At 42.7% G+C, this 26,455-nt stretch overlaps 3 protein-coding genes across 4 annotated transcripts; 2 read left to right on the top strand and 1 right to left on the bottom strand.

Annotated features, from left to right (window-relative positions):
- The first annotated feature begins 2,334 nt into the window (after window positions 1-2,334).
- Window positions 2,335-6,109, top strand: rpl5a (ribosomal protein L5a). Of its 2 annotated transcripts, XM_061084754.1 has the most exons (8): window positions 2,335-2,400; window positions 2,798-2,867; window positions 2,975-3,090; window positions 3,174-3,308; window positions 3,949-4,151; window positions 4,674-4,851; window positions 5,421-5,509; window positions 5,942-6,109. In XM_061084754.1, exons 1-8 carry the CDS (start codon window positions 2,398-2,400, stop codon window positions 6,042-6,044), a joined length of 897 nt encoding a protein of 298 aa, XP_060940737.1. In that variant the 5' UTR covers window positions 2,335-2,397; the 3' UTR covers window positions 6,045-6,109. The 2 variants fall into 2 exon arrangements, with proteins under 2 accessions (XP_060940737.1, XP_060940738.1); XM_061084755.1 differs by lacking the exon at window positions 2,335-2,400 and having other exon boundaries at window positions 2,825-2,867; window positions 2,949-3,090.
- A 742-nt stretch (window positions 6,110-6,851) lies between these two features.
- dipk1aa (divergent protein kinase domain 1Aa) lies at window positions 6,852-14,707 on the bottom strand. Its single transcript, XM_061084478.1, has 6 exons — window positions 14,181-14,707; window positions 9,982-10,116; window positions 9,618-9,725; window positions 9,350-9,526; window positions 9,118-9,249; window positions 6,852-9,032 (listed from the first exon to the last, which is right to left on the bottom strand). The coding sequence occupies exons 1-6, from the start codon at window positions 14,232-14,234 to the stop codon at window positions 8,352-8,354; spliced, it is 1,287 nt and encodes a 428-aa protein (XP_060940461.1). The 5' UTR covers window positions 14,235-14,707; the 3' UTR covers window positions 6,852-8,351.
- Window positions 14,708-15,147: 440 nt separating this feature from the next.
- On the top strand, window positions 15,148-24,649 carry mtf2 (metal response element binding transcription factor 2). Its single transcript, XM_061083907.1, has 15 exons — window positions 15,148-15,344; window positions 16,165-16,369; window positions 16,950-17,031; window positions 17,504-17,614; window positions 17,770-17,870; window positions 18,045-18,217; window positions 18,340-18,435; window positions 18,611-18,679; window positions 19,235-19,358; window positions 20,180-20,247; window positions 20,354-20,524; window positions 20,662-20,785; window positions 21,018-21,076; window positions 21,442-21,543; window positions 22,399-24,649. Exons 1-15 carry the CDS (start codon window positions 15,340-15,342, stop codon window positions 22,772-22,774), a joined length of 1,866 nt encoding a protein of 621 aa, XP_060939890.1. The 5' UTR covers window positions 15,148-15,339; the 3' UTR covers window positions 22,775-24,649.
- The last annotated feature ends 1,806 nt before the right edge of the window (window positions 24,650-26,455 follow it).

Genomic DNA, 26,455 nt, shown 5'->3' with positions numbered 1-26,455 from the left:
ATACTTTTTAACAACATCTACTGCTCCCTGGTACCCTGACTAAGAAAGCTCTGTGGTAGACATGTTCAAGACTTCAGCTCTGTACTTGTAGAAGTGTTTCATCTGTCAGGCCGTTCATGTGGACTGCTGATCATTGATTACTCATTTAAGAATTTATCACAGTTTCTCTCCTAGCACCAGGTTCAAGTTAATTTGTGGACAAGATGGTTGTAGACATCAGTTTTCAACATTTTCAGGTTTCAAAAACCACTTAAGTGATATTCATGAGAATTTAAGAAGATTTTAGTCAAAGTGATTATGCAGCAAACTCTGTGTCATTTCAAGTTCACTTTCACAGTCTACAACATAATACAGAAGTTGCAGGAACAAGTGTCACGCAGAGCACAGAGGCTGGGTAGAGATGGTTTTTACAAATAAAATATTTCCTCTTCAATTATTGCTTAATAGTGGTATGGCAAATTGCTTTGTTTCTCCGAATGTTAGTGATTTGGAAGAACTTGCTTCTGGACCGGCTCCCAAGTGAGACATTAGATACTGTCTGCTTTGCCCGAAGATGTGAGATCTACAGTAGAAGAGACTCTTGAGAATTTCGAAAATCCATTTTTCAGCTTTTATACTGAAACTAAAACAATGAAATATTTAGCTGAGAAACTGGGGTTGAAATAATGTTAGACGCTCGATTTGATATGAGGCACAACGCCGGTATTTAAAAAATTCTGGGGGAAGCTTGTACATCAAAAACTGTCTGATATGAATTTATTTTTGATGGTTATTTTAAGATGCATCCATTGAAACAGACTTCTTTACAAATTCAGACCTGCTCTGATGACTTTGTAACGGCCGACCCACTGGGTTCAACACGAGGTGTTCACAAAGTAGGTGCTCTTTATTCGTCCTCAGAAATCCATCACCAAAGTGCAACTCTGCTGAGGTGAACATTCAACTGGTTGTCCTGTTTCATACTGAAGATGTGGAAAAACATGTATTTTCTCCTGATCTGCAGCCTCTAGTCAATGACATCAAAACACTGGAGAGTCTTGGCCTTGATTCAACTTTCTAAACTGAAAAACATTGTGACCCTTTGTGTCAGACAACCTGCGCATGCACGCGATTCGGGGTTTTACAGTCATTTAGTGGACATTCTGTCGTTTGTGTTTGATTGAAAAAGATGATGCCAAGAAGGTTAACAGTGAGGATGACCCTAAGATATTCTTCTTGAAATACATTGCAATGAGTTGCAATCAGATCCAGAGAAGTTATTCTTGTTTGGTTTGAAGCAAAATTCAAATCTCAATGGCCTTCAGTTCTTTCATATTTGCCACAACCTTTCTTTGGACATAATGCACGGCATTCTTGAAGGGGTTGTTCTGTATGAGATAAAGTAACTGTTGGATTATCTCTCAGAATTTTTTTTGTCAAAACACAATCTGTACTATACTATACTATACTATACTATACTATACTATACTATACTATACTGTACTTTACCATTTATTCAACCAGCAAAATGGGAATATTTGACATTTACAATATCTAGTTTTTCAAGCATACACAGTGATAAGGACAAGGTTCCAGTGAATGAACTCTGAACAAATTATAAATGTGAGATAAATGTGGTTTGAAAGCCATCTCAGCCAAAACTCTGTTGAGTTTCAGATTTAGTAATCGAATATTATGCCCTCCGCCTGGATGAAAAATCAAAGCCTTGGAGATTTCACCATTTATTTTTGTTCCAGTCAAACCATCGTCATTTTTCTGAGTAGCTTGATTTCACAACAGTTACTAGTGTAACATCAACAAAAATACTTCACCAACTGTCACTGAAAGTCAGCAGGCCTCACTTATTCTTATTTCACAATTATTGTTATGTTATGTCCCAGAATCCTGAGTGGTGACTTCTAGATAGTTTTGATATGAACGTTATATTTATTTTCCAGCAGTATGATCTCATTAGATCCCTTGAATCAGACTGCTGCCCACTCTACAGAGGATATATAATAAAAATCATTGACTGTTCCTTTTAGATTTAATTTTAAAAGCCTTTTCAGCACTTTTATTGTTATTGCTGCAATTTTCACAGGACACAATAAATAAATCACAACAAATAAATAAAACACTAAATCCCACTGTGTGTTTGTATCAAATCATTTAGTCATAACCTTCATTATAGAGAATAAACCTGACTGAATCAGAGTTGCAGAAGGTGAGTGAGCTCCTGCTGTCTGTGAGGCTGCTGCCCCCTGTAGGCCACGCATGCTGCTGTCTTCCGGTGCAGCAGGGGGCGCTGACGGCTGCTGACGGCACATTGGGCTGCTGAAGACCAGAAACGTCAGACTTCCGCAGCCCGAAGATAGAGCCTGAGCTGAGGAGGAAGACGACGACGACAAGCAACACAAAATGGTGCGTAAATAGGAAACTTTGTCTTTATATATAAACTCAGAGCGGGCGGTCTGGGTGTTTGAATGCGTGTGGGGCGGTGGTGAAGTGTTTCCAGCGGCTCCAGGCTCAGATGTTTGTGGATGTTTGCGGCCTGGTGGTTCGCTCCGTGCCGGGGAAGTGCTGAGCTCCAGCGTGGCGCTTCATGGCTGATGAAACCTCAGCTGAGCTCCCGCCATGCTGGAGCTCAAACACTCCTTCACAAACACTGAGCTTGTATAGACGAACTAAATCCATTCTGTGGGACGACGTCCACACGGAAGTCTGCTACAGAAGTGGCCATGTTGTGTTGCCTGTGTGGTTCCCCACTATTTTCTGTCCTCGTTAGCTAGCATGCTAACACGCTGCCTCCTCTCCTCAGGGTTTCGTCAAAGTGGTGAAGAACAAGTCGTACTTCAAGAGGTATGAAGTGAAGTTCAGGAGGAGGAGAGGTAATTACTGCACGTCAGATTCACAGGATCCACACTGAGCGTACCCCATTAAGTCGAACTCTTATTAATCTCCATTAATAGTTTCATTTGATTCTTTTTTCTGTCAGAGGGCAAAACCGACTTCTACGCTCGCAAGCGCCTGGTGGTGCAGGACAAGAACAAGTACAACACGCCCAAGTATCGCATGATCGTCCGCTTCTCCAACAGGGACATCTGCTGCCAGGTCAGTGGCTGCAGCACAGGAGTCAAACTCATGATCACATTTAAATGACCAGATTTAACTCAAACTCTCTATTTCCTGTCCAGATCGCCTATGCAAAGATTGAAGGAGACCAGATTGTGTGTGCTGCCTACTCCCATGAGCTTCCCAAATATGGCATCACCGTAGGCCTCACTAACTACGCAGCAGCCTACTGCACAGGGCTGCTCCTGGCCCGCAGGGTGAGAACACACACTCGCACACAGTGAGCTGCAGGTGTCAGCAGAGACAACACTTGCTTTGAGTTGTTTGCTGAAGTTGCAATTTCCAGAGGTCAACTTTGACAGGTCAAGTAAATCAAAATGTAGTTGGTCCTTCATTTGCATTAGCTGATGTTTACTGCCCTTTCAAGCCGGGGCTGAGAAGCAAGACAAATGTACATGTATGCAGTAGAGTGCATAAACATAAACAACAATTAAATCACTATTGTAAAAAAACAGCAAAAGTGAAACGTGTGTGAAAGGTCTTTCTCACATTTTCTGTTTTTATGCCACCTTCTTTTCAGCTGCTTCATTGCAGATTGGCGCCTGTTCTCCAGGCAGCCGAACTGATACATTTTATTACTTGTTTTCTGCTTCTTGATGATGATACAAAAACCACTGAGCAAAATGTAGTTGGTCCTTCATTTGCATTAGCTGATGTTTACTGTCCTTTCAAGACGGGGCTGAGAGAAGCAAGACAAATCCACATGTATGCAGTAGAGTGCATAAACATAAACAACAATTAAATCACTATTGTAAAAAAACAGCAAAAGTTAAACGTGTCGGTGTGTGAAGGGTCTTTCTCACATTTTCTGTTTTTATTCCACCCTCTTCTTTTCAGCTGCTGCATAAGTTCGGCATGGACCAGGTGTACGAGGGCCAGGTGGAGGTGACGGGAGATGAGTTCAACGTAGAGAGTGTGGACGGCCAGCCGGGCGCCTTCACCTGCTACCTGGACGCAGGCCTGGCCAGAACCACCACGGGAAATAAGGTCTTCGGAGCGTTGAAGGGTGCAGTCGACGGAGGGCTGGCCATTCCTCACAGGTAAGCCTGATAAGAGAATAGAGATTGTTTATCTTGTCTATGCAGTTTTCAAGCAAGCGCACAGGTTAGGAATTTACACACATTCTCAGTTATTAGTCAACTAGTGAACACAGTTGCTCATGTAACCCTGATCATGATGCTTGTGACAGATCGGCGTCTGTTCTCCAGGCAGCCAAACAGATCCGTCTTATGGCTGCTGGTTCTATTCTGCTTCTTGATGATGATACAAATACCACTGAGCAAAATGTAGTTGGTCCTTCATTTGCATTAGCTGATGTTTACTGTCCTTTCAAGACGGGGCTGAGAGAAGCAAGAGGAACCAAAGCAGACTTTATTGAATTGTAAACATGTAGCAGAGCTCTATATAAAACTGAACATTGTCACAATAACACTGAAGAACACATTGACAGAATTACATTTTAAAGAAACAAACAGGGAATATTTTTAGTGAACTAAGAATCAAAGTGTTTGGAGAAGCTGGGTTGTTTGACACTGTTGTGATCTCTGCTCTGTTGTTTCTAGTGTGAAACGCTTCCCCGGTTATGACACAGAAAGCAAAGAGTTCGCCGCAGAGGTGCACCGTAAACACATCATGGGCATGAACGTGGCCGACTACATGGCGTACCTGATGGAGGAGGACGAGGACGCATACAAGAAACAGTTCTCTCGCTTCATCAAAAATGGAGTCACGTCAGAAACGGTAAGATTTTAACAGCATGAAAACAGGACACGTGTGAGATGTCGTTAAAGCGTCTGTGACTTTGGTTACTAGTGTAATGTCCAACTCTTTGGGCAGATAGCTTAAACCTAAATTTATATTTTACTTTATATTTATATTCCTTAAATTATGCTGAAGTAGTTGTGGTGTAAGAAATTTGAAATAGTTAATAATAAAACTAACAGTTTGAAGTAAGTTGCCTCATCAACCTGATGCCACTCAGTCACGACCAGTCTCATATTGGCAGAGTGGTCATCAGGATGTACCATCGAATGATCCATAAAGTGTTTACCTGAGCAAAATGCTGCAGAATGGCGCCTGTTCTCCAGGCAGCCGAACTGATCCGTCTTATTACTTGTTTTCTGCTTCTTGATGATTATACAAAACACACTGAGCAAAATGTAGTTGGTCCTTCATTTGCATTAGCTGATGTTTACTGTCCTTTCAAGACGGGGCTGAGAGAAGCAATACAAATCAACATGTATGCAGTAGCAAGCATAAACAAACGACAACTAAAATACACACCTGTTTGTCTGTTTTGTTCTTTTCAGGTAGAAGAAATGTACAAAAAAGCACACGCCACCATCAGAGCGAACCCCGTTCACGAGTCGAAACCCAAAAAAGACGTCAAAAAGAAGAGGTGGGTTCCTGATTTCCATACTTTTACTTCTCTTAGCCAGAGCTGGTGAACACCTGAGGAAAAAACTGAAGAGAACATTATTATTTGAAATAATCTTATCACACCAGACATTTGAACATGTCCAGGAAAAGAACAGGTGCTGCAGGGACTGTTGGCCACTGTGAAACTGAAAAAGGAATTCATAGATTGAATTATTTCTATGTGCTTTTCTTGCTTTAACAAGTCAAAATGGCTGTGAAAAGGCCCTTTGTGACAATGTAACCCTTAATACCCCCTTACCCGCGTCACACATTTAGCTCAAGGTTTAGCTTCCGCTCCCTCTGAAAGTACTGAAAAATACTGGGAATCTCCCAAAGCTGAGAAGACAAACTTTTCTCTCCGTGGCTGTGCTGAATGTTAATGGAGTCTTTATTGTGTCTTTTTCCGGGGCAGGTGGAATCGCGCCAAGTTATCTCTGGCACAGAGGAAGGACCGCGTCGCCCAGAAAAAGGCCAGCTTCTTACGAGCACAAGAGCAAGAAGAAGGGGACGGTTAGCAGCCCGGCCAAGGGCCCTGCTGCAACAACACACACTTCAGACAAATAAATTTATTTCAAACTCATTCTTGTGTCGGCTCAGTCCATTTTTTCCTCCAACGAGGGGTTATGATTCCGTCTATGTGCATTTGTTTCATAGTCAGCAGGATCATGTAAAAACTACTAAACAGATTCACATGAAAGTTTGTGGAGGGGTATGGTCCAGAAAATCAATTAAATTTTCTGAAACTTAAACGTGGCAATATGTGGTATTGGCATTCGCAGAGGTATGTGCTCTCTGAGTTTCCAAGTTCTTTAAATGAGTTGTGTGAGGAGGATGCTTGTACTTAAAAGAAACAAGCTTTGAAACTCAGCCAACGAGGTTTTCATCTGCGTTTATTAGCAGGATCAGGCAGGAATCACTGGACTGGTGCCCACCAAGCAACTTGTTGGAAGTGAAATAGGGAAGCTCCAGTATTCTTTCACTTTAAGATGATTGAAGAGTTGAGATTTTCCATTTAACATTTTCCTTAATTCCTCAGAATATTTCAAAGATCTAAATTAAGAGAATCGAATGTAAATTGTTACAGATCCAAATAAAAACCTAAATTCAGTGAATTTAAATATGGATCCATTCGGTGCCTATTGGGCCTTGATAGAGGTATATGCCCTCTACTGAGGCAATCTAGTTTTTTGCTTGTGATAGTCATGGGTGAAACTTAACTTATATTCAGTGATAACCTATGATACCCAGTATTAGTTTAATAGGTGTAGTGCAAATTGTGATAGACTGAGACAGGCTGGACACATTACAGTGAAGTGGTATGTAGTTTAATTGTGCAAAATCATGCTGGTTTCTTCAATAAGTAAACATGTTTGTGTTTTTTTTACATTTTCCAAACTCAAACAGCAGCACTGACCACAAGCTTGACGTGCTTTACAGGTCATATCGGTTCTGAGGTGCATTGGTAACAATGCATGACAAGTCAGGCTGTCAACATTGTCACTGCTCTTTACATCTGCAAAGTCTGGAGGGGACCATGGAAAATATATATATATTTTTTAATGTATCATTGAAATGTGAAATGTGTGGGTGAACTTCTCCACGGTCACCAGCGGTAAACATTCATCAGAGAACGACTTCAGCATGACCTCTGGCACTGTGATAGATAAAATCCCCAAAACACAAGGTGATACAGTACAATTACCACAAATGCTGTTTTCAGTGAAAAGTACACATAGATAACATTCACAGACCAAATAAAATACATAGATATTTTCTCTGTGTCGTTGGTGCAGCATTGATGATTCACTTACAGGTGGAAAACCTGTGTATAAGTATGATGAAGTTAACTCAGGCACAGTATAAATTCTCTGCAGTACTGACACATGAATACCATCACATTGAAGCTAATCAGCTGCCAACACTTCATCATACAGATGAGTGACAACTACCAGAAGAGCCACCATGAACAGCTTCAGTTATCTTTGTCACTGGATCCATATATTAACATATTTGTTCAATTCCCTCACAAATCTATTTAAGCTTTTAATTTGACTTAATTGCGTTTGTTACGCAGCAGCAAAAAAGGACTAAACCGATTTCCATAAAATTTTGTGAGCTGCTTGAGCACGACCCAAAATAGAACCCATTCAATTTTGGTGCAGATCAGAATCAGAGAGTGGATCCAGTAATGGATTTTTTATATTCCTGAACATTGCGAGGTTAATGTTTTTCAACATTTTTGTTGACTTCTCAGAGAATAATTCATGGATTCTTATCAAGAATGTTTAGGGGACTGCTATTTATGAGTCTGTGCAATTTGGTGCAGATCCAAATAAAAATCTCTTGTGTTGAAAATAATTAAGGGGTGTAAATAAATGTAGTGTAATTTCATCAGCTTCAAATTGGAGCTTTTGCACAACAATCACTGATTTAATCCTTGTTTTCCCAAATAGAATAAACTCCTAAATGATAAACTCTTCTCAGTTAACCCACAAATCTGTGATAAAAACAGCGATTGAGTCTCTCAGCTCTTTGTCCAGCAGTAACTCAGGAAACATTCCACAGTTGTGAACGATACAATATAACGTGTCTGTGTGAGTGATGGCAACATGCTATCATTCAGTTTAATTCATTTCAGCAAACGTAAATCCAGACCCCGAACTTCTGTGACTGGGTCAGAGGAGGTAGAGTCTCCATCACTCAGTTTATGTTGTTAAGAGTTGGTAAAAATGACTCTTTTAAATGTGCAGCTTCTATATCACAGCATCTTCAATACTCAGCTCTACGTGAGGAACTGATTCGAGAAGGATTTCTTCTCCTCGTCACGAGTCCTTGGTGTGAGAGATCTGTCTCCACAGCAGAGCTTTCAGGTTGTTGAGGATTAGCGAGTGCTCCATGTTCATCTGTCCAGCGTTCCCCTTCAGAGCCATACAGGCGTACAACTGCCTCTCCAGTTCCTCCCTCATCGCTGACGGCGCCCCACGCAGGATGTAGTCCTTAAGTGCACCGCATGCTTTCGCCAAGTTCGGCTGGATGGGCTCCTCCCTGCACCGCTTCTCCGACACGTTGCACGATGTCCGGCAGTCCACCCCGTACACGCAGTCAGCATCCGTCTCGCACTTCAGCACACGCATGGTGCGTCTGAACTCGTCCTCGGAAACCACGGCTCCGGTGTTGGTGAGACGGATCTCGTGGCGGTCGGTGTAACCGAAGTGTGCGGCGGCGAGGTCGCAGATCAGGAAGCTGCCGTATGTGCCGTGGAAGATGTCCTCTACCAGCTCCAGCAGACCCATGGATATCTTGGCTTTGCGAGGCCAAGAAGGCGTGAACCACTGGTCTATGGTGCGCTGCAAACTGCTCGGCACCCAGGACACCAGCGGCCATGGGAGAGACAAACCGTACAGCGGCCCGTAGGGGACCCGCTCTGTCATGTACAGGTCCCCGCAGTAGCCCATCAGGCGAGGAGTGTGTCCCCGGTCCTGGAGCAGCAGGCCCAACAGCACCTCAAGGAACAAAGCAAGAAATCAAATGAATCTTTCCGTCATGTTTAAGTGTGTTTCCACAATGACTTCACATGTATTTTTATACCTCGTCCATCTGCAGGAGGGCCCACGTGGAGCGAGCCTCTGGCAGGGACACCCGTCCGTCTCTGTTGCCATCGGCGACAGACAGGATCTGGCTGACGAGGCTGGCGAGGTTGGCCTGCTCTCCAAGCTTAGACTGAGAGATGGACGAGAAGGACGAGACAGAGATTTGTTGTGTCAGGCTTTAGTCTGTCGCGACACAGACCTGCTTCTATCTAAACCTTTCTAACGTTTACCTTGAGGTGATTGAAGACCATTTCTTTGAACTTCTCCACTGATGTGCCTTTGGTGGGCTTGTCGAACACGGGTGACTCCCTCCGAGGCTCCGGCTCCTCGCCCAGCTCGTAGTGCAAAAGCTCCCCCAGCTTACAGCGGATGATTCCGTCATGGTCCCCCCAGCTACCTGTGTATACCTGAGGAGATAGAATACGTCAGAACCACTCAGCCACGCTTTAATCAGTGGTACGGGTCATTGTTATACGTGTAACAAATCAAAGAAGTTACCTGGTTGTTTGGCAGTGTTGACTGACACCTGCTCAAATAGAGGGTTTCTTTGTCACACAGGCTGCTGCAGGCAGAGCCATCGATGATCCCCTTCCTGTATTGATCACACTTGGAGAGAGAGAACATGCAGTGTTTAACATTTAGAATAAAGCAGGAATATTACATTTCCAGGTCCCATAAAAGAGAACACATCACATTGTAGTTGCCACAAAGAACTCAAACCACAAACAGTTCTAAAGTTAAATTGATCCAATACAGTAACAGTCTTTTGTCCACGTAGTCCTCATTTGAATGATTTTTGCATATTTGCATTAACCATGACTGAAACAGATAAATGAGATGATTGAATAAAGGCAATACTCACAATGGCGTTCTTGCACTCGTGTCCTCTGCACACCTCTGTGTAGGCCGAGTATTGCACGTACAGGACCCAGCTCCCCACCAGCACGGTCAGCCATGTCAGGAAAAGGTACTTCACTCGAACAAAGGAGATTCGAGCCTGTGAATGATGAGCAAAAACACAAAGATGGATCCAAAAGGGAAGTGTGCTCGCCCTGCTACTGTGTCATCCCGGTAACACTAACGTCACTGGAGTATCCGGGTATACAGAGAGGTGCTGATGTTGGAAATCCCTAACTAACCCTGATCACATAATGGGTTGCCATGGTAACCTATTATGTAACAAGGTGTCCCATAACAAGGTACTGGCTGGATGATTAGTTGCCATGTGCAACAATCCCCCATTAAGCTGGAAAACAGTCTTAGAGGTGCAGATCCGGCAGTTCTGACATGTCATGCCTTTCCTGTTAAGGCTGAAGCAAAAAAAAAAAGAATGACTTCTTGTGTCATGGGATGCACACATCACATGACACAAGAAGAAGTCCTGTTGTTTCTGTGACGTTATGCAAGATAATGGAATTATATGTACCTACTCTTCACATGGACACAACATAGAAATGTGATAATAAAATACAGAAACATTCACTCGTTCAGAAGAAACACCTTCCTCAAGGTCACATTACAAATCCTAAGATTCACAGAAAATGCGAACTCGTAAAAAAGGACACAATCCAAGGACAAGAAAACACTGTTGAAAAGAACAGAACAAGATACATAACACGTAGAACTGAAAGGTAATGATTTACCTCTGACTGTTTACTAGAGTTTTTAATGAGCTTTTATTTACATGTTTACTCTACAGTGCCAAGAAATAAACCCAATTTAAATGTCACCACAGCCTTTACATAAAATTGCTCCTAAACAACAGCAGACACTTCATAGCCATTTGTGACATGACACATAAAGCGAGCACTGCAGAGAGCAAATGTTTACTGTTATTACGACTGGAATCAATTTGAACTTAAAAATTAGTCCAATTTAATTTCAGCAGTACAGACGGTCCTTGAATAGATCAAATGCCAGTAACCATGCTGGCTGCGTGGCTGCAGTTAAGTGAAGTTAAAGAGTCAATAGCAACTAACGTCTTTAGGATTCATCTTCAGGGGATCGTGAACATCTGTGCAGAATTTTGTGTGTGTGTTTAATTTCTCCATTTAAGTTAAAAAGTAAAAAAAGTGTGTCTATTTTCATTGGGGCTGATATTCTGGCAGTTAACAATTAGCTATTAAAATGGGCATTTCAGCAGTATATTCATTATGTGACATCTGGAAGGTGTAGTGGAGCGGTGAAAAATAATTTAGGTCAACGTTGTTGTTTCAGCCACAGTCTGGGACTTTAACCAAAACAAAACTTTTTCTCAGGGGACTGTAACGGCACATCACTCTCACATGGCAGATATATTCGATGCTGTGTGTGTTACGTCAGATCGCTGCGTTTCTCCATTCAGATTTCCAAATCCCAAAAACATATTGAACCCAATGAGGACGGCATCACGTTAAAAAGCTTTTCTATGTTTGATGCTCTGTGATCTTCGCAGACAGGACTGGAGATTTTTCTGTTTTAGTTCCATGCCAGTTACAGTAGGACACCCACAGATGGTTGATCTACAATCAATATTTCAGAGTCTTTAATAATTTTTGGCTCAATTGTTTTGATTTGTATGTTGGCCTCTGAAAAGGATGAATACCTCTGATGAGGTCCAGGGCCTCTTCATTGAGTTTGTTCACATAAAAGATGTAAAAATATTCCCACTGCGAACGACAAAAAAACAAACAGAACATAGAGGAAAAACAGACTTTACTGCCTCCCATTCCCTCTGGTACATTTCTGTTAGTGTTTGGACAGTGGCTTCAGGTTAGAACTTGAGAGGGGTCTCCTCTGCAGAGCCGCCTTGTTTTCAAACGCTCCGTGTCCTGAGGAGATGAACAAAAGATAGTGGGGCCTCCGGGGAGGGAACAGGCGCCATCGGGGGAGTGCAGAGCAACTACAGGCTACTATCAGATCCTCTGGGATGCATGAATGTGTGCAGAAGCTGCACGTGCATTAGACACACAGTCAACATGGTAAGACATGAGACGTAACGGGGAAGTGACATTGAGTCATGTGTGCCTCTTTGATGGTGCCTCTCTGCAAACACATGACCGAGATTAGAAGTTGAAAAAAAAAGAAACGGGGAGCAAAGAAGCTACTCCCTGTGATCCTTTACAGCGTTCTCTCTTTCCTGGAATCTATTACGTAGTGATGGTCCTAGGTAAGATCACATGAGATCCTCTTTATTGATCCCAAAATAGTTGAATACTATCATATAAACGGAGGTTAATATGCACCAAAAAAAGAGTCAAATGGAAAAATACTGCACCTAAATTTAAATTGAAGGCACTTACTGACGACTGTCCACAGCTGATGTGGCAAAGAGAGAACGTTACTGAGAATAACAAGAGGTGGTGATGAGCAGCGATGAGCATATTTGAATAAAATATGCAAAGTCACATAGTCCAAGACCCATCATGCATGTTGTGTTACCAGCTGTCAACAGTTAGATTCAGTTCCCCTGCATCAACCGGCATATCGACTGTCCTGAGGACCAGTCACTGCAGCGCACACAAAGGACCGGCAGTATCACATCTTCACACACGCGGCGTGCGGAAGAGCCTGCGGCTGAATGAGCTGCCCTCAGAGTTTCAAGTAGGAATTGGAGGGTGTCAGTAGTTTGTTCTCATCCACCTCCTCCACAGAGCTCCTCGGGACAGAGCTGACTGTCCGTTGCAGTTTGTGTCTTTCATGTGGCTTTTGAAACTCTGCTTCTTCCACACACAAAAAATGCTTTGAAATTCAAAAGCGGTTTGTGCTACTTGAGTCAGGAGGATATTCAGGTTCAGTCCAGTACAATAGCTGTTTCATACATTTGTGGATGACAGGTTTGGGCCAAAATAAGTTAACCCGATATCTTTGGTAAAACTAAAACCTCAAAAATAAGCCTCTGGTATTTCTCTGCAAAGTTATCCATTAAAAGTCATGTTGCCACAAGGAACCGGCCTGTGGACCTTAGCACAAAGCAGACCCCGTGTCCTGCGACAGATCTGGATACCCCCACCACTGCCCTAAACCAGCAGACCCCTTCACAAAACCCCTCTTTAGATTTGGTACAAGCCAGACATTGCATCATATGGATGGATTGACCTTTCAACTGAATGCAAAAAGGGATACTGACTGGTTAGAGGGTGACCTTTCAACTTAAACAGCAACCATGTCAACTGACAGAACACTATTTAAAAACTACAGACAAGCATGGCCAAAAACGTATCCATGTGGGTTTTGGTTTTTCTATGTAGAGAACCACCTCTGCACATGTCTGAGTATGAATGGGTGTGTGTTGAGTGAGAGATAGGACGTAGGGCTGGGCAATGAAATACCATAAAAGGAATTAACTTTCACCAGTAGCGATATCACAAAAGTATAACGTATGGTTTATGTGTTGCGTGTGCACAGTGAGGATGTAGAACACATATATATCTACCTCTGTCCTAATTAGAAATATGTCAACAAGCACAAGATGAGATGCCTAACACCCGACTTATGGCCGATCTCATTGAGCCAGTTGGTAATAAGCTGTCTGTGTTTATGTTGTAATGCACCAACATGTTGACACTTCCCCTTAGAGCAACCCAGTATTCTGCTCCTCTTGCATAAGCTCCTCACTGTACTGTACTTGCTGGCAGCCAGCCACTGGTACCCAAACCAGAGGGTTCAGCCCCCATCATCCCACCCCAGAGGATTACTGACACTGAAACTGTGAGCCAAAGTCAGACGTGTGAGGAGGAGACAAGGTGAAATGGAGTGAGATGAAAAACTAAAAAAATAATCACGTTCCTCCCCTGACCTGGGTTGTAAATCCTGGTATTTATGTATTATCACAGTGTCAGTGGTATTAGGTCTGCACTAATCATTCTGGATCCGCACTGGGGCTAATCTTTAATCAGCAGCTGCATTCCTCAGGTATTTCTGAAACAAACCCACAATCCCCATCTGGGCAGCCCGAGGAGCTGGATGTTCACCGCCAGCTGTCAGCCTGACAGGACCGCACGACGACATCACGACACACTGCTCAATACATCTACACACACGTATACATCTGTAATCCGCTTTGCAGAAAAGAGATATTACCTGGAAATAGAAAGACTTTTTCACCCAGGCCCGTGGAAACAGACCCTTCGCCATCACAGAAATAGATCATCTCAATACGTGGAGCTGGCTGCGGAGGATCATTCAGAATGCATGAGAGAGAGAGAGCGAGAGAGAGAGAGAGAGAGCCTCTTCCACATTAAAGAGAACCAAACCGAGACGGCTCATCCGGCTCTCGACGGCATATTGCTCGGTCTCAGCCCCAGAGGGATGATCCGGGAGGCGGGTGTGTCGCTGTGGGTTGTCCGTGGGTCTGATGTCCTTCTCCGGATCTGCTCTGTGCAGCAGCTGCGGGTTCTAAAGCAAATCAACATACCTCACACTGAGGAGGGGAAAAGACACGTCGGTTCAGGGCGCAGGCGCAACGTGTTGATACCCGGAGAGAAGCATGACACCGGGTTCAGTCCAATGGTCGGAACCACACGTGTGGGTGAAAGAGAAAGTGATCGCCGCCGCGTTGTTATCATTGAGTCACGATGTTGTGTGGACGCGATCTAAAAAAACAGACCTGGATCAAGCTAGCACACACTACACTTCCGTTAAGCCTTTCACAATAAAACCATTACTTAAACGGTTATTTCAGCGCCAAAACTCAACTTCCGGTCAACTAATCCAAAATGAAAATAGTCTCTTAATAGCGCATGCTGTCGTGGCACCGGTGAGTGGCCATATACTCGTAAAGACACCTGAGCTTTGATAGTACAAATGTGCTTAATCTGCGAAATTGACTGGATCTTAAATTGTAATCATGAAAACCTTGGTATGTTCTGACACGCAAGACAGTGAACGAGTGAGAACACACACAGATTCGTGTCATTAGCGTGTGAATGGGCGGATGTGGCTGTGCTCAGTGATTAAATGTCCTGCCTACATTTTCAAATGTTTGAAAAAAAAAGGTGACCGCCGCGGCGGCTCTTCCCATCATGCACTCCCCGGGCACCAGCGGGAAACCAAAATGGCGAACCTGCTGGGGGAGAGCGACCCGTTTGTTATTTTCTGAGCAGGACGCGAGCCCCGCAAGTTTCCGCGACGCGCTCTCTACATAGGCTGCACCGCAGGAAGCAGCGGGACGACGGTGGCTTCTGCTTCGGGCTCATTTGTTTCCGTGGCTCGGGTCGCTGGTATCAGCGGAGGCGACCGAATGAGGTATTGTTGTCATGTTTTCCTCCCGTCGGGGGGTGTGGGGGGGTCCGGCGGTCAGCGACCCGGCCCGGGGGCCACGGCGGCTCCGCGTGTGGGGCGGTCATGCTAACAACGAGGCCCGGTGGCTAGCAGCTAAAAACATGATTCCAACACGTTTCACGACGTCAAACTGGTTCTTTATCATCTTCACTGGCTGGGTTTTTGAATCACCATGTTCCCCCGGTGCTCGAACAAAGGGAGCGGGGCACTGACGGACAGAGGCTGGGTGGAAACAGGAAAACAATTTAAATCTACCGCTTAAACATCTCAAAGATGAATCCCCCACAGCCACGGTTGAAAAATTATGAATGTAAAATTTGTAGAAGTACAATTGCAAGTCGTCACTGACACGCTCGTGTGTAGAAAAGAGATTACAGCAATCAGTTGAGCTGGCTCACAGAAGTGCTCTGCAGCCATGTGCTCGCTGCTGGGGCTTAATGAGCAATTAGTGCTAATTGTAGGAATAATCAGCGGTTGTTTGTGTCCACTTGCGGGGAAAGGTCATGTGTTCGAGCCACTGCTCTGGAAGCTCCTAACAATCTCCCGTTGTGTTTTCCATCGCCAGTACACATACAAGACAGTATGTGTCTAAAGTCCACATATCTGCATGCAACTCTCATTGTTACCTTGACTTTGAATTCAAAAGCGTGAGGATTCATTAGAAACATCAAACACACCCCAAGCAACACAGACTGTTGATTTTCAAACGTCATCTGAAAATACAGTAAAAATGAAAATCTGTCTCCCTATTTCATTGTCCCGCATATCCACTGTTTTTTCTCAGAGACTCAGGGGTTGTGGACCACCTGTCTGTCCATCACAGAGCTCACCCCCAGCAGCAGCAGGAGGAGGCTGTGTCCTTGTCCCCCACAAGCCTCTCTGCTCGGGGAGAGTATGGAGATGACGACATGTCAGGCAGGTTCACAGAGGGACAGGACGTCCTGGCCAGGTGGTCAGACGGATTGTTCTACTTGGGGACAATCACAAAGGTAAGAGTGAGGGACGCATTCCTGCACAGACATCCGGACATATGAGAGCTGGGACCAAGTCTTCATTTTGTTGGAGCTGCAAACAAACGGGTTATCAGCATCAAGATTGAAATACTGATCGGTTGTCACAATAAAATATTGCTGTCTTTTATGGTGCCAATGCATAACTTTTTAAATTTGTGTAATGGACTCATCGAACTATCAACCATACAATATCATCAGAGGAGTTTGCAATAAAAAACAATGAAATCTGTAGGGACAATCCTTCAGTCCACAAAGTTTTAAACTTAATTTATAGCGCACTGCAGAACAGGACAGAGACAAATTTCAACTCCAAATTCTATAAAATCTTATTATCTTCAATCAGGTCTTGCACACACAAAAAACCTAAACTGAATACCAGATGATTCAAAACAACAGTGAATTGAGGGTAGAGGATGACATCCCTCTGTGTGAAAGACTTGGTTCCCATGGCAGGACTTCTGATGTTCTGCTTGTTCCTGTCGATGTCTGATTCCTGGGTGGTGTGTTTAAGAACAGTGAGGCATTCAGGAACACATCTGTTCTTTGTCCTTTTCAGATCGATCCGGAGAAGCAGAGATGCTTTGTTGTCTTTGAGGATCGCTCTAAGTCATGGGTCCTTTGGAAGGATATTCAGACTGGTAAGTTCACTCATTCGTGTAATGTGGATCTTGATAACTTACTGGGAGTGACCATCTGCTCTGGAGATAATTATGCAATATTATCGCCCGGCTATACATTTTAGCACAAGTGTTTAACTTTGGATGAATTCCTGGAGTTAAAGTGTTGCTGTTCTCTCCCTCTTTGCATTCTTCAGCCTTGCTTATCTCCCTACCCTTGCTGCTGACAGTTAACTGACCAGTGTCTGGCATCAGTACAGAAGCAGAATTTTCCACAGTTTGTTTTATTCACTGAGTTTTGGAGATAAATGTTTCTCTTTGTTCTCTTGACTCCGCTGGATAATTCACACAACTCTGTGTGAATATTTTTTGCCAGTCAGAGGAACAGTCACCATAGACAACACTTTCTTGTTAATACAGAAGTTAATATGCTCACAAGCTTTTACAGCAGCTAGCAGTGGTGCTTTGTCCTGACGTCTTCTGTCTTCCTCAGGGGATGAAGATGATGATGACGATGAAGACGATGACATTGTGTGCTCCATATGCCAGCATGAGACTTCAGAGGAACCCAATGAGATTGTCATTTGTGATAATTGTGGACAAGGTACCATTCATAATCCCCGATGCTCCTCTACCTTACATTCAACATCTCAGGTTTCGATCTCCAGTCTCTGGCCATGAGGGTTTTTGTAGTTCTCGAATGATTTAAGAATTATGTTATAGATGGCAGTTACATTTAATTGTTTGTCCTCTTTAAAGGTTATCACCAGTTGTGCCACTCCCCCATCATTGATGCCTCTGTCATTGACTCAGATGACAAGTGGCTGTGCTCAGAGTGTGAGCTGACTTCTATGCCTAAGGTACAGCTTTTTTGAAAGTGTTTATTTACCTGACAAATAGCTGTTTTGTGAGAGTCATTACTTGCTCATCCTTAAATGTAAAGCAAAACAGGGATAACCTGTCGGCGAATGATGTATGTGTGTGCATGGTTTTATTTTCGGGTAAACATGCTTTTTCGTCTGTGTGGTGTACAGAGAGGGGGTGGACACAAGAGGGGGGCATCTGCTCAAAGCTTCCTGCAGCCAGAGCAGCAGCAGCACATGGAGCTGCACCTCTCCTTCCCCTATGCCCTGGAAGAACTGGTGTGGGACCAAGGCCACAAGACTAACATCCAACAGTGTTACTGCTACTGTGGAGGCACGGGAGAGTGAGTAACACATGTTAGATACAAGAAGTTGATTATAGAATGTCCCACATGTGCACGTTTTTCAGAGTCTTCTCATGTATACATGAGTACAGTTACTAACCTCTCTGTGTCTTTGCTTCTAGCTGGTACCTGAAGATGTTGCAGTGTAACAGGTGTCAGCAGTGGTTCCACGACGCATGTCTCCATTGCTTTGAGATGCCCATGCTCTACGGAGACAGGTGCAAACTGTTCTAAATTACATCTGGGTTTTCTTAAAGTTTTGTGAGGGTGTAAAGAGAAAAATCTGCATTTTCGCAATATTTTGCACTAGCGTTATTACAATAATTCACGGAAAACCTAAACATAAGCAGGAAGAAAAGTCAGCTTATGGGGTACTTTGTTTTTCGCCCTCAGGTTTTATCGCTTTATTTGTTCGGTCTGCAATGGCGGACCAGAGTACCTCAGCCGACTGTCTCTCAGATGGTAAGTGAATCTCAAAAACCCTGGTAAAGGTAGAGTCCATCTTCTAAAGGATAATATAAGTCACAAGCACGTGGCTACCCTCCTTTCCAAAGTAGTCGGTGTGAAGATGCAGTTCCCCGTCTTAAACCAAATGGTCAAGACCTACAATGGAGCTCCAGTCTTACAAGTATCTTATAAGTACTTATATAGTATGGATGTCAAGTAAATCATGGAGAGCACTGACCACGGTTATAAACTTACTGTTTAGTCTGATTTTTTTTTAATTGAAAATATTTTTTAAAGTACAGTACACTTGTAATAACGGTAACAGTCTTAAATAATTTTTATAGCAAATATCATGATGCAGTGCCAGAAAAAATGAATCCCGTGTAGAAATAAAATTCTTCGAGATATCGATTATCTTTTTTATTATAGAATCTTAGTCCTCTGAATCGTAATAGAATTGTGAGGTGCCTAAAGACTCCCACCCTTTCACTGGGCTATATTTGGTCTACTGTTCATGATGTTCTGTTTGCACAAGGTCACGAAAACTCAGCTTTTTCTAAAACATTTCAGGGAGGACGTCACACACTTGAGTCTGTACAACTTGAGTGTGATCCACAAGAAGAAGTACTTTGACTCTGAGATGGAGCTCATGGCTTACATCAATGGTAACTGGGAGCTGCTGCAGCTTGGGGAGGTAAGGAGATAGGTCACCGATTATTTTTGTTTTCAAACAAAAAAGCATCAAGTCACCCATTAATTTATGTTTATCTTTTATATTTGCTAATTTTACTATTGCGGAACTAATAAAGTACTCCTTATATTTGATTTCATATTAATTTTTTTTATCTAGGAATACATAACAATTAATTTCTTTAAATGTATGCTTTATAAGAGTTAGTGTTGTGTTGTCTTTTGCAACACTAGGGCCACCCCTCTCTAAACTGAAGTCATGTTTACACATTTATGTTTTACTCTTGGTACTTTCCAGCCTGAAATATGACCAAGTTCTGGCTAACATTACTCTCCTGCAAGTCACTTCTTCGCGGCTCTAAAAAAAGTTTTCTTCAGTGGAAGTACAGCACAACTTCTCTTTTTGGGGGGGCAAATAAGAGGGGTTTTCAGGGAAAGGATCAACTAAAACTCAGGGGAAACTAATAAGGTTTAAAGACATGGTTACAAATTGATAAATAGATTTGTGTACTTTTCCGACCTGGCATTTTCAGCAGGCATTACTGATGCTGCTGTCTGTATCACAACATCTTTAGTTTTGGATTTGGCTCACAATGTCAGGACGTAAACCAGAACAAATGCTTTTTTTGTAGCAGCTTAATACATCTTAAAGTTATTTGAGGCCAGAAAACAACGTAGTTTATCTGTGCTAGAGGGTAAATGAAATTCTTAATTATAATTCCCTGGCTGCCCATTTGGGCTTTTGAAACCATATGCTGTCTATTTGTTTTTGTCCGTGCACCGTGACTTTCTAATTTGATAACCCCCCCTTCCCCTTATTTGCAGCTCGCCCACACACCAAAATCAGAGCGATATGAAAGTGTTCTGGAGGCATTAAACAACAACAGCAGCTTGTGAGTTATTCCTTTTACCTTTTAATTATTATTTGAGTGTGAAAGTGTTAGACAGACTCTTTCCTCTGGGTTCCTACCACTTATCCTTTTTTTCTGTCTCTGCCAGGTTTATGTCTGGGAAGGAGGTAAAGAAGAAGAAGCATTTGTTTGGTCTGAGGATCCGCCTCCCTCCCGCTCCCCCCAACTCTGATGAGTCAACCAGCCGAGTGATGGAGAGGGCCTCACACGAAATCACCATTAAAGGCTGCAAGTCCAACAAAATCCTGTCTGCCATGAGGTAAGATGAGGAACTTATTGTTAATGTTCCTAATAAAAGTGATACAAACAGCAACAAGCAATTGTACAATGTGTGTTTTTAATGCACAGCTCTCATGACTTATAAATTGTTGAGAAATGTTGTTTTTGTTGTTGTAGATCTAGCAGTACTTTAACCAATGGCAGAGACCAGAAGAAGAAGAAGAAGAAAAAGAGGAAGCATGGAGCACGTTCTCTGGAGAGACTAGCTAAACCACAACACTCCGGTGAACTCTTGCCCCAGGTGTGTGTTTTTTCGTATGTGTGTAAGTGTGTGCATTTGTGTGTATGTTTTAATGGGTGTGAGCTGGGTGTGTACATAGTTGTTAATAGGAGTGGGTGTTTTTGCATTATTCTGTAAACATCATGGCTCAGTCTTGTGAGAAACGGTCACCTCTTATGGACATGTTCAGAAAGTAGCCTGCTAGGAGGAAACCCACTGAGAAATGCTAACAGTTTTCCCTTTTCTTCGACAGCAATTGAGAAGGCCTCTCCCACTCGAGCCTCATGCATTGGATCACTTCACTTCTATCAAGTAAGTAAGCTAATGTGTTGCAAAATGTGTGACTGGTGCACTGTGTAGCGTTGAAGCTACAGATCAACTGTTTCTTAATGGTTTCATAATTTTTATTTAGTCTCAAACGACAAGTTTTAATTATTCCTGTTAACAGTCGCCTTGACATCTACAAATTGTTTTAGTCAAAATCTGAAAATATTCTTTCATGAAGTCCTGACATTTGAAAAGCTTGAATCATTGACCTGGCATTTAGGCTTTTTTAATATACCTTCACCACTATGTATCGTGGCTGTAGGCTTCAGCAGCAGTTTCCATTCTGTCTATAACATTTTCATCCTACTGTCTCTTTCTCCTTTTTCATTTTCCCCTTCCCAAATCACCAGGAGCGAAAGGTCTGCGCTGTCTTCAAGAACTTCAGACGTGGAATCCATAGGGGCCCTGAGCACCTCAGAAACTACCTCAACTAGCATTTCAAGACAGTCCAGGTAAGCCTGCTGTGCAATATTTGTAGACATTGTAGAGTCATTCCATGTCTGATAACAGAGCTCTCCGTCTCTGATTGGATTCATATTTATTCAAACTTTTCTCAGCTCTTTACTCTGTGTTTGCTGTTGTTAACCGATATTTATCACAAACAAATTAGTACAAGCACCTGCCAGAGTGACATCTTAACAATCAACAACAAGCTGGTTAGACACTTTGAATCTCTTGCATTGCTTTAATGTAACCTATATTAATACTACATTTCAACTAACCCCAATAGCCTAAACTAAAGCACTTAGAACATATCAACCCTCGTTGAATTCACAAAGAAACATCTATCTTTATTTATATACGAAACACTGAAAACATTAACCATATTGTCAGTTCAACTTTTAACTAGCTATCCATAGGAAAAGTGGAATAGATAGAAGGCCCCATTAAACAGCCGATTAAGTTTTACATTCCCTATACTATCATTTGACAAACTGCAACCAAAATAAAAATCGTTCAGTTTCACATTGTTTCTGTGTAAGTTGTGTTTTTGGCACAAGCGAAAGAGGTGTCGTGCTTCCAACAAGAAAGATTTGACAAATTTAACGAACGTTTCCATCATTATGTGGTGATATTGTGGCCGTGGTTACAAACAAATCTGAGAAGAGAAAAGATGAATTTAATTCGTAATGAAACAGCAGCGGCTCAGAGGACGTCAGCTGAGTAGTAGTCCTTAATAGGTGGCCCAGACCACCTCCGAATGTAGCCTGGCGTGACCGGAACGTTGTCCGATCTGAGCTGTATATACTCTGTTTTTTCACAATCGTTTTTTTAACTTCCTCTCTTTCCCATCAAACACCCTCCAGCCTCTGCAGCTCCAGCAAGATGCGCACGACAGCCTGCATCATGCCTGTTTCCCCTCCCCCCATAAAAAGGAAGCGTGGGCGACCTCGACGGGCCTTGCAGCCCCCTTACCCGGAAATCCCCCCACCCAGCCATGCAGACCCAGACCCCTGCTCGACAGTGAGGCTGAACTCCCTCCCAGGGCTTCACTCAACAGACATAGTTCTTGGAATGGACCCCAGCAGCCAGCTCTCCCACCTCAAGAGCTCCATCAGCAGCTATTTTGGTGCGGCAGGGCGGCTGGCTTGCGGGGAAAAGTACAAAGTCATGGCCCGACGGGTCACCCTTGATGGCAAGGTGCAGTACCTGGTCGAGTGGGAAGGAGTCACCGCCTCATAGGCTTCTCAACATCATCATAGTAACTTTTACCCAGCCCCTATAAGAGCTGTGGTGAGGACAGCTCCACAGCCTGTATTTGGAGCATTAGCCTTTGTTTAGTTTAGACAGGAGCAAGTTTTGCCTGTTAAACTCACTGTAAAGCCTACTGGTTCTGTGCAGTGCATTGTGATTATAGCACATTTACACATATGTATTTTGATTACAGATTAACGATGAGGCATTGTCCTCATACTGCACCATATTTGTGTTATTCTGCTATTAATTCTCAACTGCTTTGAATGTTAACAGTGACCCCCCCATTTCTTCAGGGGCTAGTAACTGATCAGTGCACTGCACCTGTAGGCTTTCAGTGAATCGTTATGGGGCTTGAATTTTCATCCAGTGATATGCTTATTATTTCCAGACCTATTAAGTATAGAAATGTACAAAATGAACAAACTGAAATGTTGGCCAGGCATTTAAATGGTCAATCCTGGGTGAGAAGAGAGAGAGGGGAAGTTATTATTTTTTGACTAACACGCAATGAGGAATTAAACTTGTTTTGTTAAAATTTATTTTCTTAACTAATTTGAGTAAATTTTTTACATCAGTACAGTCATCAGTGTCCCCTCCTTCTCTAGTCTCAGCCGCAGGTACCTCTTGTTGCCATGGGCCTAAATCAGGATGGAAGGAGTGCTCAATTGTGAGTAGAGCAAGAGGTAAAACTAAAGAGGTGTGCTGCTGCAAATGTTTTATTATGTGAATTATACAACATTTATTATTACATTTTCTACTTTTATGTTCTCTTTTTTCCTTTTCAGGGGGCCACAGTTCTCTAATTTTCTTCTTTTGTATTAATAGATTGCACATATCAAAATATATCTGTTAGGACATCATTTCATTTTGAACAGTTGAGCTTTGTCCAGCCCCTTCAAGGCAGCATTTAGCGTGCAAATTTTGAAAATAACATGATCATTTCAGTTAACAATTGTTCAGAATCCGATATCTAAGAAGATACCTGTTAATCTGTGTGCGGTCGGACAACACTTTGTTTTCAAGGTAAACCTTTTGTTTAGAAACTTCAATCTAATTGTCTAAATAAATATACTTTAAAAAAATTCTCATTTTTAAAATTAATAATATGCTTTAATGTGGAAATTCTCAAGGACCTATTTAGCTTTTTTCTTTGTCTGATAGTTAATCAAATATAAAGTGCTGCATAAGATGATTATTATTTACCCAGTTCCCAGATCAAAATCGTTTTGTGTTTTCTTTGTGCTGCCTATGCAAGTTAGCTCTGGAGAAATGTTTAGTTTCATACTTTGACGAGAACTTCAAACTCATTTTAGTATTTTGAGCATTAGACTCTGGCGTTTTGGATTTGGTCATGTGATGAGTGCAACAGAAACTGTTCACCATGTAGTCTACACACACTCAGGATATGCCCATAGAAACGCGTTTCGAGCAGCATTTGCAGCGTGACGGGAAGTTTTGATGCGTTGTTTACTCTGTTTTAGGTCAGTATTTTAACATTTGGTTCATCAGTTTGTCTGGACTGTCATGTATAAATAAGTTGTAGTTCATTTTCTCTGCTACACTTGTAAGAAAATGTATCACTGGATAACTAATATGCTGTATGTCACTGCAAGAGGTTAATATTCAGTTAGTATGATTCTTTTCTGTCTGAAATGGACAGCTGTTTGATGTTGACGCCTCTTTAAGCTCTTCTCCTGTGTGGAGTCCGTATCTCGGCTGACTCTGCAGGCCTCTGCAGCCAAAGAATCTTCTGTGTCTCTTGAGATTCTTCTTGTTACATTTTTTTACACACCATCATATAGGTTGACATGTTATTTCCCAACCTGTTTTGTTAAATAAAAATAAAAACAGATATTTTTATTTCTGTCGTGTTTAATTTGCTGTTCGTTGCTAATATTTCATCATCACAGCTTCTTTCACATTAAACTGCTCGTATGACAGCAGAGGGGCACGCGCCTTTCTTCGCGGTCGCTGTCAATGACAACCCCCGCTCCACCAATCACGCCACGGCATTAATCGTCTTATCCAATCAGGAAGCGTGTTGTTGGGATGTGGGCGGAGACTAAATACAAATGGCTGTGGCTCGTTCTGTCGGTAACTTGGAAAGATTTGTATCGCTAGAAGTTACGAACAGTTTAGTTTAACGACAACGGAAATAAACTTTAATAGCTGTGCGACGACGGAACTAATATTTGTTTCAAAACGTACGCGTCGTTTGTCGTTTCGTTGGCGGCATTTTCTCTCAAACCAAATGAAGTTAAGTATCTGACCACCTGTTGATGCAGCGAGCATCTTTGTTTACATCCAGCTAGCCTCGCAATGCTAGCTAACTCTGCTGCTCTCCGCTGTGGTCACTGATGTGTTGGACGTAGCGGTTCATTCATTAGTTAGTTGTCCTTGTTGTTGACTTTCCAGCGAGTCACACATGTTGTCAAATGCTGCTCGAGCATCTGAAAGCTAACCTCGGCATGGGGGACGAGTTGTTGGTTAGCTGGAGGGCGACATCATGCACCCAGCAGTAGTTCAACGTTCAGGAGCCAAGATGTCTTCAGTCCGAGGAATCTACTTGGACTAAAGTGTGAGAGGTAAGTCAACTGCATGTAGCGTACACAGTCTTAAGAGCATAAATACCATTTATCCTACAGACTTACCTTCCAGCCATCTTGTGATGACAGTATGTTGCTGCATTTAAAGGTTCCGTGTGTAGAATGTAGTGACATAAAGAGGTGAGGTCTCATGTTGCAGCCGAATACCCCTCAACCCCCCCAAAAACATGAGAGAACATCCTTGAGTTGTCATAAAAACTCAAAAGGTGTTTCACTTTGTCCAGTCTGGGCTCCTGTAAAAACATGGTAGCTTCCGTAGAGATGACCCTCTCCTGATGTGAATATAAAGTATTCAAATATAAAAGGTCCCATTCTAGGGTAAAGAAAACAATTCTTACAATTTGGATGAAACAGACTTGTGAAAACATCACCATGGACAATGGGCAGAAAAGGACTCTGGTTCGTCTCTGGTTCGACTCCACGGAGAAACAACACAAAGACGAACCTGGATTGATCTGTCCAAAAATCCAAGAGGATTCTACCTACCCTGTCTCGTGCCCCTGAGCAAGGCACCTTACTCCCCCAACATCTGCTCCCCGGGCGCCGTACATGGCTGCTCACTGCTCTGTGTGTCCTGCACCAGATGGGTTAAAAGCAGAGGTTAAATTTCTCCTTGCATGAGTGTGCCTGTGCATGTCTGTACATGTGTGTGGGATAATAAAATGTATCTTAATCTTAATGATTAGTTTGTATTCAATTTCTGATTATAGATCCCTTTCACCTAAATCTTACACACTGAACCTTTAACACCTCTACTTGATTTCCACCTCTCTAGCTCCTTATACAATCAGCCAGGGCCATGAGAATCAGAAGAGACCCCATCGCCTGATCTGATAAGAGCTGGAGTAGATACCTGATGTTCTTCTGCACATACCACTGCTGGCAGTCTTAGCCCACCTTACTCCATCTCCAGGGTAAGAGAGTGTGTCTTACTGAGGGAAAAAAGTAAACTTTCTATCATCTTGTCTCAAACCTCTTGCTGTATAAGGACCTGCAGATAATTGCACACACTCATAAATATCAGTCCCCTTAATATGCCTGATTTTAGATGCATAAATTA

The sequence above is a fragment of the Limanda limanda genome, chromosome 13 (genome assembly GCF_963576545.1).
Source record: "Limanda limanda chromosome 13, fLimLim1.1, whole genome shotgun sequence".
NCBI classification, from domain to species: Eukaryota; Metazoa; Chordata; class Actinopteri; order Pleuronectiformes; family Pleuronectidae; genus Limanda; species Limanda limanda.
The sequence above is the reverse complement of the archived record's forward strand: the minus strand, read 5'-3'. Positions and strand labels throughout refer to the sequence as shown.

Bases quoted from the DNA above. Each gene is read 5' to 3' on its own strand.
- rpl5a (XM_061084754.1), top strand. The intron at 2,868-2,974 runs GTAATTACTGCA...TTTTTCTGTCAG, and splicing joins GAAGTTCAGGAGGAGGAGAG to AGGGCAAAACCGACTTCTAC. The intron at 3,309-3,948 runs GTGAGAACACAC...TCTTCTTTTCAG, and splicing joins GGCTGCTCCTGGCCCGCAGG to CTGCTGCATAAGTTCGGCAT.
- dipk1aa (XM_061084478.1), bottom strand. From the start codon at position 14,234: ATGGCGAAGGGTCTGTTTCCACGGGCCTGGGTGAAAAAGTCTTTCTAT. The intron at 10,117-14,180 runs GTAATATCTCTT...CATCATTCACAG, and splicing joins AAAAGTCTTTCTATTTCCAG to GCTCGAATCTCCTTTGTTCG. The intron at 9,250-9,349 runs GTAAACGTTAGA...TCCATCTCTCAG, and splicing joins TGGTCTTCAATCACCTCAAG to TCTAAGCTTGGAGAGCAGGC.
- mtf2 (XM_061083907.1), top strand. The intron at 20,786-21,017 runs GTGTGTGTTTTT...TTTCTTCGACAG, and splicing joins CCGGTGAACTCTTGCCCCAG to CAATTGAGAAGGCCTCTCCC. The intron at 21,077-21,441 runs GTAAGTAAGCTA...CCAAATCACCAG, and splicing joins GATCACTTCACTTCTATCAA to GAGCGAAAGGTCTGCGCTGT.